This window comes from Dasypus novemcinctus, chromosome 2, assembly GCF_030445035.2.
Source record: "Dasypus novemcinctus isolate mDasNov1 chromosome 2, mDasNov1.1.hap2, whole genome shotgun sequence".
Classification (NCBI taxonomy): domain Eukaryota; kingdom Metazoa; phylum Chordata; class Mammalia; order Cingulata; family Dasypodidae; genus Dasypus; species Dasypus novemcinctus.
The window spans coordinates 48,094,903-48,109,226 of NC_080674.1; the positions used below are offsets into that span (position 1 = coordinate 48,094,903).

Here is a 14,324-nt window from a genome sequence, read left to right on the forward strand (position 1 = left end):
TGCAGGACCTGGCTAAATTCAGGGGCCTAACCTTGGTTTAATAAAAACAAAACAAAATATTTTCCTTTGAAAAATGCATGAGGTAAAAAGTTCTTAAAAGCGCTGCAATTTGGATAATTAAGTGAAAGCTAATTGGAAATAATGGGAAATACAGAATCAAAAGGAGCATTCAAGTCAGCAGTCTCATTTAAATAGATGTAGCTAACAATCGTTTGGTTTTGCACCTGTCCAGCACCAATCTTTATTGGGACAAAGTTCTTTGCCAGCTCCAATGGCCATGGTTCTGCCAAAACCCACCTGGCTGCTCTGTGGTCATGTGGCAGAACAATTGGCTAATCACAATGCTCATGTCCCTTTACCATTCGTGATATACGGTGTTCTGCTACTCTGGCCAATAAAGGCCACTCCTAGGATGTTTCCACATTTGGGAAAAAGAAGTTTCAGATTTGGGATTTTTGTGTTGAAAAGAAGTTAATTGGAGACATGCAGCAGCTAACAAAAGAAAAGCCAATCAGAGATAAGAGGAAAAGCCATTCAGAGGAGGTGGAGATCTGTCCACACCCTTTCCTTGCCAACTGGCATTTCCGCTGCACACTTTTGCCCAAACTGGGAGATTTAGTGAGTAGAATTTGACCCTTTTCTGCTGTAACCAGTTCCGATGGCTGGAAATAAAGGAAGAGGATGTGCTGCTTACATCTTTAACATAGGAGCAGTTGGCTTTACCACAAGTGAAAAGTTACCTGATGTAGTCCTGAAAACACCTCCACTATTTCCTGATACAGATTATAATGCAGTACCACTGAAAACAGCAGAAGAGGAAGATTATATGCTGGCTTTGAAACAGGAGGTGTGAAAAACCGTGAAAAGAATGCCTTTTTTCATAGAAACACCTGAAGAAAAACAAGATATTGACATGTATAGTAAAAGATACATGAAGGTGGACAAAGAAGAAAGGGTACCAGATTGGGGAAGATTCCTGAAGGAGATGTGCCAAGGAGAAAATACCAAAAAGGTCCCAAATCTAAAAAGACAAGAGATATGGGCAAAGTCACTTCACTCACCAATATTGCCGATGTGTTGAAAAAAATTGAGGAATTGGAAAAAGAAAGGCGATGGTGAAAAATCAGATGAGGAAAACGAAGAGAAAAAAGAAAGCAAAGAGAAAAGTAAAAGTGATGATGATGATTATGACACTGCTGAACATGAGGAGTATAATGAAGTACCAGAAGAGGAAAATGACTACATTAATTCATACTTTTACAAGGGAGATGATTTTGGTGCAGGAAGTGATGACAACATGGATGAAGCAACCTATTAGCCATGAAATTTCTTTTAAAAATTGTATGATGTAGCTTCTGAATATTGGGACAGATGTGTTTTATTTTATTTCTAAGGAGTGAGCTAAGTGTTCTATTTTTTGTTGTTGTTTCATTGGACAAATATTTGTAACTAAAACTTCTAGAACTATTTTGAGTTTATATACCAGTTAGCACACAAATTAATCTCTGACACTCTGACATTCTCTCCTAATACCTCTGTCATGCCATTCTGCTTATGTATTCAAAAGGATTTTAAAAGTATTATTTGGATTAAAATGTTCCTAAAGAGACTTTGTATCTCTTAATCTATACATAAGAACTTGAACAAATGATTGTTAACTACTGATCTTTGATAAAACTATTGCAAGTCATCATAATGGATTTCTCTAATCTAAAAAATTTGATTTAATACTGCACATGTAGTACTTTAAAAACAAAGAAACCTGAAAATAGTTTTTTTTTTTACTTTCATTGTATGTTCTCTACTAGTACATTAAGGCTACACAAACTTCCTGTGCTCTTACAAATGCAGAGTCTGGAGATTGGAAGTTTTGTGATTGAAAGCAAACACACAGGGAAAAATGCCAATCTGAGCAATATGAACTTCACAGCTCACATCTCAGCCAGTAGAAAATGACTTTTACCTGGTATGAATATGATAAATTCTTGAGTTTGTAGCTAATTTCATGCAATAAGATATGTGAATTAATCAATGCATGGTAATAAGTTTGACATACTTGAGTAATTGGGATTCTGAAACATCGTATTGACACATTTAATTTAATTTTGTATTTTACAAAAGTGTGGAGTAAGTTCTAGTCATATAAATGTCTCTAAAATGCATACGTGTGAAATCTGTATTTCAGTGGAGTGACCTCTTGTATGTTCATTGGACTCATAAGCTGTGCAATTAACTTATATAATAAGGCACAATGAAACTTGGGTCATTGTGAAATTAAGACATCTTTTTTGTTTTACTTGAAAGCTAGCTCCCCTGACTTTTAATATTTGGGGAAGAAAATACCTAAAGATCTCAGACTCCCCAAACTCTCACTAATGCCAAAGATTTCCAAAGAAATTCATGCTATACATTTCAAAGATGATTTACTAATATTACTTACCAAAAGAAAGAAAAATTATTTTCCCTTTTTGGGAAATTACCATACCCATTACCCTCTAACTTGAGAATTAGAGACCTAGATTCTATTTCTACCTGTACTGTTAGATTCAACCTTGAAACTGATTTTGGGTTAAGTTTTCTGCGCCTTAGTTTCTCTACTTCTAAATCATTTCCTATAAAAATTGCTTAAACACTAAACAAAACTTATCATATACAATCATTCTCTTGTAAAAATTATTCATAATTTAAATTTGGTCTTCACCTTCTAAAACACTTTAGTTTGGAAAATGATTGAAAACAGAGTTCTAAGAAACGAAATTTTCCCCACAAAATATACTGTAATCTGTTTTTTCATCTTATATTCTGGTGAGGAAAATTGGATAAAATTTAAATTGTCTTGTGCCATTTTGTAACATGATTTTCTTAGGGAAAAGATCACTTTCAATTACAATACTTCCTCAAATAATTCAAGGTGGGATGAGGACCATTATCAGGTTAGTGCTGTTTTGATTATATGTGAATTACTTCTCCTTTAAAGGAGCCTGCCAAAAATATAAAAGACATAAATAACACAAGTGTACTTTAAAGCAGCAATCTACTGTGCTTAGAGTAGAAATTTCACATTAATTTTCAGTACTAATGGGCAAATACGATTGTCATTTAGGATTGATCATTAACATAAGTGTTTTATCCTCCCTCTTTAGTATCTTGGTCAAATACCATTTAATTCATAGAAACATTGTCTCTACAATTTTATTTACTTGCTGTATTGTAAATCCATATATAGCCTCTTAATCAGGCAAATACACCAAAGGCAAAGGTATTTCTTTCCTAGTTTTTACTTTATCACCATCGTTTTAGCCCTGCTGGTCCTCAGGATTTACTCAGGGAGGGCACCAGCCATTTCCCTTGCATGCATTGCCTTCTCCTCTTTGGAAGATTTTTTTACAATTATAAAAGAGGCTAAAAGTGAGAACAAGTGGCAGGAAGTATTTGCTGGTGCTTTATCGGCAGAAATCTTATTTTTGTGGCTCAAATCTCAGAGACTAAAATCTCAGTTCCATAGTAATATAAACTTTAAAGCTGAGACAGCTTTACATAAAAAAGTACTTATTGGTGAAGTGTCTTTAAAATTGCTATAAAACAAGCAAAACTTTTTGTTGCTATAATGCTTATTTTTCTGTATTTGTTTACAAATTAAATTCTTACAAAATTGGGAAAAAAAAAAAAAGAGGAGGTGGATCTTTGGTTGCTTCATGTCCGAGCATCCAGGGCTGCCCTTTTCTTTGCAGTTTCCTTCCAACATATCCACTTTTTTTCCTTACAGCATAGTTTAAGTTGCAAAAGTCCTCGCTAGTGAAACAGACAACACCAATTCTTAATTAACGCAGTATCTGTTTGCACATAAATATCTAGTATATATTTTTTTCTTGAGTATTTTATAGCTTGCTACATATATCTTTATTTAGGCCAAATCTGGACCGGCTAAGCCTTCACTGATAAGGAAATGGTACAATTTTACTTTTTGGCATAATCATAAATCCTGAATTAATAACACCCAAATTATTAAAACTGTGCGGCATTAATGGCGATCCATTTAAATAGTGTCCATGATCTTGCCTGGGCCCTGGACTCAACTTGCTGTACTGTGTTTGTCTGTTTTTTCTCCTTTGAAATCAAATTCACTGGCCTACCCCACCAGCTAGAAATCCGTCTTCAGTCTCCTGGCTTTCCTCCAAAAGCCTTCCATTGTTTCACACAAGCCGTTCTTGTTTTCAATGCATCGTTCTTTATCCACTATGTAAACTAGGTGGACCTGAATCCTTAGGAAAAGTCTAAAGCATTTGGTTGTTATTAGCGTAAGGATAGCTGACTCACACATGTAAAACATTAAAGAAACCTTACAAATGTTTGAGTGATTTTTTTTCTTCTGTTGTTGTTTGGGGCTGTGGGGCATTTAACCACATCCTGCCAGGCGCTCAGAACTTCAGCTCCTTTCTTTATAAGCAGCTATAGTTTTAGGCTAATCAAACAAACAAGGACAATAGTTTTATTTTCTTTTCCCAGCATTTTATTGTTTTTATTTAAATGTAACATACTATACACTGTTCAGCCTTTTTGGGAGGTAGGAGGAGGGAGTGATCCTCCTCAGGACCAACACTCTCAGGGCCGCACGTTTGTGGCTGACGCGCCTGAATGCTGTGGGCCAGGACCCGCACTTCCCACAGAGGCAGAGCTCCCCAAACCGCAATGGGTTTCGTTTTAAGCCTAAAACCTTCCTGGGCTGGCACTGCTCTTCCTTCAGTAGCACAGTCCAGCTGCAAAGGGGACCAGAATTCTATCTCAATATGGAGCAGAGATGCCATTTTTAAACACAGGAGAATCTCATTACTCCTTAGCAAACCGTTTCTGCCTTTATCTCTGTTGATGTGTGTCTGGAGGGAGGAGGGAAGGAGATGTTTTCTATTTTTGACCTCTGCAAGCTTTGATACATTTTGCTAGAAGCTGTTTTAGTGTTCTGAGTACTATGATGATGTCTGTTTACAACATAGTCTCTTTGGTAATCTAAATGGCTGTGTGAAATAAGAATCTAGTTTGTGCTGTATTTGCTGTTCCTGTGGTCATCCAATACTACTGTTGTCTCACCAAACATTTGACTTCGGTTGTAGGTGGTCCATGATCACATGTCAGGTGCAATTATTACTTTAAAATGAAAAAACGATATCTAGTTCTGATAGAAATTCATTACATTATAGCCTTCAGACTCAGTTACCAATTACATTTTAACATACAGATTACAACCACAAAAATTAAACATTTTTAGAATCCCATTTGTCAAAAAGCAAGTTGGAAGCGAAGCATCAGAAAACACAACCTTAGCCATAAGCCAAAGTACTGTGCCTCAACTGTATTTCTTTTGAAATACTGACTTTATTTTTTTAAGGAATGAGAAGAAAATGATCATTTATGGTATCACTTTATGGGAAAGTTTCTTAAGAAAGCTAATTTTTAAATAAAAGATTAATTGGAAGTGCTGGTTAAGCATTGACTCAAATAAGTTATAAGAAAATCATAAAACACCAGACTTCCTAAACTTTAGTAAAAAGACACATTTAGCAAGTTTTTCCTTTGTACCAAAATACTGTGTCCAAACAATAAAAATAAACAGACTTTTTCAAAACAGGAAATATGAAGATAAAACTGCAGCATCAATATAATCTTATAGCTATCACTTAAAGTATTTAGAGCAAATAATATTTTACTACATTTTTTATCACTACAGACACTGCAAATAAGGCTTATGTGCTTATTTAGTGGAATACAAGTGACAATGATGGTACACACTTATGTACTGTTTTCTATTTACCTGCTCTAAAATGAATCTTGATATGGTTACATTATGGAACCTTCCAAAGCTCTTTAAATTTACAGAAAATAAGTTTTATTTGGTTTTGTAAAGATTAGATTATACAGTTTGAACAGGTTTCTTGTATATGGTTACACATATACCGGGATATATTTGCTCACTTTAAGCCCCTGGGAGAGTCATGCTTTACACCAAATTCCTTGATAGCTCCTTTGGGGGAGATGCATTAAGTGGGACTTAGAAAGGGTTCTTATATATGCAGACAGCCTCTTCATCACTTATCATTATGACACATAGCAAAAGATCATTAGGAAATAATGAGGCTAGGGTACCAAAACATATTTAACAATTAATTTTTCTTCTTTTTGTATATTCATGGAAACTCACTGATGTATTGCAAAGAAGAATTTCCTTTCTTCAAAAAGGAAGCCTCAGGAGTAAAACATGTTTTTAAATGATGGCAGACATCTCTCACTCAAGCCATGCCACGGCACTGCCATATTTATCATTGATGGTTCTTATTGCATAAGTGCAAATTAAGGCTACTAATACCACATGGGGCACTCATCCTGCTTCCCTAATCTCATCTCCTATTCTTGAAGTGTTTGCCAAGTTTTAAAAACATTTTATTATGAACATGCATGTGATGCGCTGAAGAAAAAGAAAAGGTAAATCAGAGGGCAGCTGCTGAGGATACTCTTTAAAACCCCAAAAGATATTTAACATCCTATTAAATAAATAACTTAGAAAGAAATAGAAAGGGATGAAGGCAGAAGGCACAAGCATACCATACTATTAGTTTTGTTAGAACACTTTTACACTAATATGTTTATATTTCTTAATCCTATCCAATTCTCCCATGATGCCACACCCAAAACTCCTTTGGCTGTTCATATGATATGACCCAAGTGCTTTCCAATTAATGCTTGTGTGTTTTACTGCTCATTGAATCATTGGGCTTGAATGAGCAATGAAAGTCTTTGATATGAGTTTGTATTCCATAAATAACTTCCCCGATGATCATTCCAGATTGTCCTGTGTCCTTTAAGTTCTATCTCAGAGGTTAAGAAATAAAAACAACAACAAAACAAAACAAAACAAAAACCCCAGCCCAATGTTGTTTGCTTGGGAATAACTGCCATCCATTTGATCTGCCCACATCTCGATTATAAGGCATGACACAAAACTAATTAAAAGAATATTATATGTCAGCAGTGAGTACAAAAACCTTCAAAGGCTTCTTTTCTTTCAAGCAAGCAGACATCTGCAATGTGTTTTTGCCTTGTGAGCTACTGTCTTCATGAAGATTACCAACCATTCCTTACAAAACAGCCTTTGGTTCTACTGTATCCGCAAATATTGTCTTCTATGAATGTACTACCATTGGAAGAAAGTGGGCTGAGGTGTTTTTCCTTCGTGTTTTCTGTCCTCTCCTTGGAGCTCCTTTCCCATTCAACGCCACATACATTTGCCTCCCATTGTGCTGCCAGTTAAAGGATGCATAGGTATTGTATCCATTTTCCTCTATTCTCTCCTTTAGCTTACAGTCATTGTTAAATTCTTTCTGCAAAAGAAAACATAATCTTAATTCCTATGGCAATGATACTTAATTCTATTTGACACAAACCATTTCAGAGAACACTAGTTCAAGGGTTTGTTTGTAGTTGCCATTTGTACGTAAGTTGTACACTTAATACCCAATAATAACACCAGCAAAATGCAGGGTAAATGCATAGGCAAAAAGTAAATTCTGAGTTTGAAAGCATAGGTTGGAAGTGCAGACTCTATGCTGTAATGGGCTGTGCCACTAGGAGAGGTAGGAGATTTATGCATTCCATGACTCTATGTTCTATATGGTTCTAAGTGCTGAGAATATAGTGGGAAGCAAGATGGAACTTGACCTCTTAATGTTCACCATCTATTGGAAGAAGACAATCAACAACAAACAAAATAATGAGACAGATATCAGGCACATGCCATTGTAGGAAATTAAAATGTGGTGATGAGATAGAAGGCATCTGGGGGTCTATTTTAGTTATACAGGTGGCATAAAATGCTTCCTGGAACTTAGGGCTCAAGAAAAAGAAGCATAAGCACAGCACATAAGCTGTGCTAGAGTAGAAGAAAAAATGTGGAAATAGGAGGACAAGGATTTAGTATTTCTATGTTGCAGCTTATTTGAGAATTGTCATTTTCTCCTTGCTGTTACTCTTTTTTCAAAGTACACTTTATCCATTGAAAATTATTCCAAAGTTTATAACAAGTAAAAATTATTTACATTTTTCTCCTCGACCTAAATTAGTGTCAGATGACTTTACTTTTAAGTGCTAGTTTTTTTAACTAGCTATATATGTATCAGTGTCTCTTCAAAGAAAGTGTATCTCATTGTCCTCTTATCCAGAGGTTACATTAGGTATGTATTCATCTAATGTAGTGGATCAAGGAGGGATCCAGGCATGTTAATTAAAAAAAAAAGACAAAAATGCCTCACAATGAACTTCTAATGGAACCACTTTTTAAAATGGTCTGTTACTCTTCTAGACTCATTAGTTGAGACATGCATAACAGAGAAATTTGACAACGATTCCTCCGACCCTCACCCAAGAAGCATTTACCTTAGCCAAGAAGACCTATCCAAAGTATGCCTGACATGCCACTTACAAGCAGACCTGGTACGAAGGAAAGGTGAGGCTGTCCTATAGTTAGACCATCAGTTCTCAAATTGTCGTTTCTGTACCAACAGCATCGGCAACTCTTGGGACAGCAGTAGAAATGCATATTCTTGGACCCTACCACAGACTTACTGAATCAGAAAATCTGGAGGTGATGCTCATCAATCTGTGTTTTAATAACCCCTTTGGTGATTCTGATGCACGCTCAAGTTTGAGAACCAGTGCTCTAGACAGCCACTGCCATCATCCTTGGGCTAATAAACAAAATAAATTATTTATATTTTAAAGTGAAATTGTTTTTGCTCCCATGACAAATATGTAAAAATGCCACATGATCTGGTTATGGAAAAAAATGAGATTATTTAAGAATTCTGCTTCTCTGGTTTTATTCCTGGCCAAATGTATCACTATATACTGTCCAAATAATCCTGTTAAAATTTTTTAAGAACACATTTTAAATGGCTTCTATGTATTCCCTTCGTGTGGAATCCAGAAAAAAAGTCCTTAAACTTGGTTAGCCTGCTCTTGAACTAGATCTAGGACTGGTAAAATGAAATGCACCCACATTATCTTCACAAACTAATCTACTCCTGTCATCATTTAAATGATAAGTAAGAGGTTGAAGTTCAGTTACTAACTTTAACATAGGGCTACTGTAGTACTCCTACTCCGTCGTTAACATTTAACAATTTATTATCCCATACTTACTCCATATGTGCTAAATTTTTGCCCCTAAATACACTGTAAATTCTCTGAAGGTAAGTAAGGCTCATTCCCTATAATTCTTTTTAAGCTCATGTCAAACATTATCTGGTAAATAGTTGCTGTTTATTATGACTGTGTCATAAGTCATCTAAAAACCTGAACATGATAAATTGTTCTGTTTACATTTTAATATAAATTACAATTACAATTTTAACTCAGAAAATAATCATCTACTATTTTAAGTGAGATCTCAGTCTAGGGAAATTGGTCTAAATGCATTTGATGCCAGGTTGCAGAGATGATGTTCAAAATACTTAACACCTGGCATGGAATATACACAGTATGGAAAACCTGAAAGTACCAGCTGGTAAGGACCCTATTTCAAGTGATGATATTTGCACATAGATATGATATTCAGGCATAATTTAAATGAATACCTATGATCTAGCTAGGTAAACGTCAAGGATTCAGTAAATAGCACACAAAATGATTAATTTCTTTTATCTCCCCTCTTCAGATTTGAACAGAATACAAAACATCCATGCCCCTATTTTATCTTTGGTTGTAATATACACACAATATATGGTTTTCCAGGTGATTCAAGATTGTTTTTGACAATTATTCTCCAAGTTGTCTGTAGCTCTCGTGCCAGTCTGGTTGGATGCTTCCATGAGAGTATGACTGGTTAGCAGTTCAAAACAGTCACTGGCAAATGCCAGCAACAGCCTGTGTGGTAGACTAATGGGTGAACAACAGAGAAGATTATAGAGTTAGAAGAGCTGTTTTGCCAGCCTTTGAATCTCTGTTGACCAGCTCACTGTGGCTCTATTGCTAGCAATGGAACCATAACAAAGCTATTCAATGTCTGGGGAAACATTCCAAAACTGTGGTAATGATTTACTGCAGTGGATTTTGAAAACAAGAGAAGCATACTTACTGAGCCATAGAGTTTCCCCTTCTTGTTCATGGCTAAATAATAGTTGCTGTTAATGGCTTTGACAGCAACAACTCCAATTTCCACTGATGTTATCTCCAGGATACCTAAAATGAAAATATAAAATTTAAAAGGGCTGAACTTAAGAAGTCATATAAATTTAGTTGAAAGAAAAAACAAAAACACCAGAAACTATTGAATTTATTTAATGATACTAAAAATAAAATTGAGAACAACTCTTACAAAGTGCCTAAAAATCCAGCAAGTACTTGAAAACAAATTGCGAGGTTTTAATAGAATTCTTCTCCATTTTACTCTGAGCATACATGGGAAAATATTGTTTTAATTAAAATGCTTCCTTTGCTAACTCTGCATTTTCAACCCCATAAATACTGAAGCAACTGTACTCATCTTAGCCTAGATTTCACACTTATCAGAACACACATCTGTACTATGGTATTAAATTAAATCAATAGGATATGTCAATAACATGTCAGATATATCTCAATAGCAAAAACAATGATAAACTATTTCTTCTATGTATGACAATTAGAAAAACTAAATTTCTTGGCTACCTTTAGCTGGTAAATTCATTTTGGGCAAATATGTTGACAGTCTGAGATATAGAAAGACTAATCCCAACATCCACACTGTCTTTAAAATAGCAGAATCATTACTGTGGGTTCTGGGAAAATCCATCACCACTATTATTTTTTAAAACGATCTCTTTTGTTTCCTAGGAGGAATAGAAAATAGAAGAGAGAATTCTCACCCTATTATATGAGACTGTCAGTGCATCTCAGGCTAATTTCCTCAGAAATGTTTGTAGATAGCAATAAGACAGTCATTCAATGATCTACTTATAGTGTACACCAACTATAGACTAAGAAGGCCACAGGAACTCAGGCTGCTTCTTATTTTACAACTCCTGGGAAAGCTTGCTCAGCACAGAGAAGCAGTGTTGCAGTCAGCATGTGGTCGCTGGAGCCAGAGAGTCTGGGTTTGAGTCCAGGCTCGGCATTTATTGGTGAATGACCACACGCGAAGTCACCAAACTGCTCCATGTCTCCATTTCATCTGTAAAACGGGCAACATAATAACGCCTCCCTTCTAGTGCCTTGTGAAGATTAAATGAGATGGTATATACACAAAACACAATGATTAGAATAGTGCCTAGAGCTTAGTGTCCCTTAATTATTATTAAAGGGAAGTTTTCCTCCAAACGGTTCTAGAATTTAGAACTTCTCTCTTCAACGTGGCTGTATAAATCCTGAAGAGCACATACAAGTTACCATTGGCTTAATCCATAAAATCTGAAAGTTGATCATGTTTTTACTTATCGTGTATGTCCTTTCATAAGAAACACCATCCTAATGTGATCTACAAATGGAGGTTTACACTCTTCCCATAGGGCAAGAGTGCCTTGTTCTCAAGACATGAAAACCTTCTTTCCTCTTCTTCCTTCACAGATTGACCAGCCTTTTGGTGGCTTTGATGTCCCCATTGCAAAGTTGACGTAACCAGAGAAACTTGTGCCAGACAGTCCTAAATGCCATGGACCAGTCTTCCATCTGCAGAATGCCTCTGAACTAAGACTGCACATCCCTCATTAATATAATGAGGTAGACCTCAATCGGCAAGCCAAGACCAAGGAAAGAGTGGCGAAGGGACAAGAGATAGTATCTATATTTTTAACATCTCTTACCTTTATGCTAGCAAAGGTTGCTCTTAAGATACAAATACATACCCAGACATTTATTTGCATGTTTTAAAAGGTACTTTCTAATAGTTTATTTCTTTAATTCTCAAACAGCCCTCTAGGGAGGTATCATTATATTCAATTACACACAATAGAACTGAGGACAATGAGATTATATAACTCACACTCAAGTTGATAAGGTGACATAGTAATGATGGACACTTCACTGAAGCCTCTATCTTTCATTTTCATTATTTTTCCCTCTCCACCAATCCTCCCACCTCTTTCCCATTTTGGCAAGGGAATCCTATTGGTAAACCACCTGACCAAATGATCATCAAGATAACAGTCTTAACAACTTAACATGTTATTCCTCTCAGGTATGTTGGATGCTGGTATGTCACAGAGAATTATGTTTGAGTCTCAGAGAAGGAAAATCTAATACACTTCATTTATATCACAAGCATAAGAATGGAGAGGGACAGAATGTTGAAATCTTGGGCAAAATGTTTAGACTGCTGTTTATTTGCCTGCCTAAGAGGCAAGTAAGTGCTGTCAGTTAATTGCAAGGTGCCCCTTATGCACCCTTTTATAACTGGAAATTGCAAGAATGAAGAGTATGAAGGATGGTTTTAGCAAAGACCAAACCAAGGTTTTTGGAAGTGAACAAGAAGTAATGGGATTAAACTACAGTAACAGACTGAGTTGGTAAGAGGAAAAGCTTTGTGGTAGAAATACTGACTGATTACATCTCCAAGTGCTCTGTTCATGGTAAATCATATGTAGCTTGAATACTCATGAGTATCTTTGTGTTTTATCCCAAAAGGAACTCAGTATTCAAAAATTCAATCAACTAAACATTTTTCTCATTCTGCAATGGGCAAGTAGGTTGAAAAGTTTTAAAATTCCTTCAAAATAGAAAGAGGAAAGTCCTAGATGATTCAAAATCCATTTGAATTCTGAAAATACATGTTTTGGGGATGCTCCATATGTTGGTAAGTTACAATTTGATAATCTTGTAAGGACAATGGCCACATTTATTATAAACATCTGTGTATGTGAGAGTCATTTTCTGGGGGTCTGAAGTTAGGAGGACTTCTGTATTGTTCATTTAGGATCTCTCCAGTTCTTTCTCTTTTTTAATGAGCATGATTGAAGTTTCCTACAAAAATATTTTTAGAAAGGAGTTCCAGAATGTTGTGTAATGGTCATTGAATTAGTAACTGTTATAGTTCTATAAATGTATGTTTTGAGGCAAAATTATATGCCAACTGAAGGCATTTATTTGTGCATGAGATATTAATTTGATTTGATTGATGGTCTTGCCATTAGAATTGAAATTTTCCTAAAAATCTCACTCACATTAGTTTTATGGGAAAAATTGTATTTATGTGGTCACATGAATTCTATTATTCAGAATTATTCCTCAGTAAATAACAATGAAGTCAGTATGTGACTTAAATTGACTTCTTCAAAATTGCCCTATGAGAAAAATCACTTTTTAATGTGGTGGTAGTTACACAAACTATTCTCGTGATAAAATTGCATAGAACTAAATACACACAAACACTTACCAAATTATTTTAAGTAAACTAAGAACCTAAAAAGTTTATTATGGATTTATATTTGAAATCTTGAAAAATAAAGTTTGATAAACAACATTACAAAGGTGCTAGTGACAAGTCAGCTCCTATTAACAGATGAATTGAATCTAGCAATGGATCATTACCATAGTAATGAAGAGAATTTTATAAATTGATGAACTTCAAATGAAAATAACCTAGAAGTCACAATTTTCATATAAATCATCTTTTTTTTTAACTTACAAGGCATAAGTACATAATATTTTAGACTGCTTGTGTTTTGATAAATCACTGAGTAGTTACGTAATCTGAGGAGGTAAGCTTCACAATACTTTTCCCAGTTATGTTTCTTATTCTTCTCCAGAAAAGGAGCGTCAGACCTATATCATCTCCCCTACCCTTACCCCTGTCCCATTCTATCTCTTAGCAATCATGGTGGGCCAAGACAGCTTCTCTCTTCAGGCTATTAGAATAAACAAGTGATTGTCCTGGATGGTAACATCTCATAAAAGTATTTATGGACATAAAAGGAAAAAGAGTAGGGCAAAATGTTTATTTAATTAAATGGATAGAGACAAGGGAAAAGCTAGATATAAAAAATAAAAGCAAAATCCAATTATCTTCTCCTGGGTAAATAGAACATGAATATACAAAGGAATCCTAGAGATTATTTGGGTGAGTTGATTCAGCTAACATGTATTGACATGAGTATAGAGGGTTTGTATTAGTTCCCACTATGAAGGATGCAAAGTTAAACAGGGCACAGTCTTTGCTCTTCAGGAGTTATAAAACTGGGTATAGCAGTTTGATATTGTTTATGAATTCCAAAAATAGTTATTGGATTATGTTTGTGAACTGGTCTGTTCCTCTGGGCATATTGGATTGGATTGGATTCAGAGGTTTCACTCTTATTTGGTTAAATTCT

At 35.3% G+C, this 14,324-nt stretch overlaps 1 protein-coding gene and 1 pseudogene across 1 annotated transcript in view; one reads left to right on the forward strand and one right to left on the reverse strand.

The window, feature by feature from the left end:
• Positions 1-658: 658 nt before the first annotated feature.
• LOC101442578 (DNA-directed RNA polymerase III subunit RPC7 pseudogene) lies at positions 659-1,318 on the forward strand (annotated as a pseudogene).
• A 3,847-nt stretch (positions 1,319-5,165) lies between these two features.
• Positions 5,166-14,324, reverse strand: part of FGF10 (fibroblast growth factor 10) — a 77,927-nt gene continuing 68,768 nt past the window's right edge. Inside the window, exons 2-3 of the mRNA XM_004472916.4 lie at positions 10,121-10,224; positions 5,166-7,370 (exon numbers count right to left, since the gene is read on the reverse strand). Of these exons, the coding sequence (XP_004472973.1) occupies positions 7,173-7,370; positions 10,121-10,224 (302 nt within the window). The 3' untranslated portion in view covers positions 5,166-7,172. The remainder of the gene's footprint in view (positions 7,371-10,120; positions 10,225-14,324) is intronic.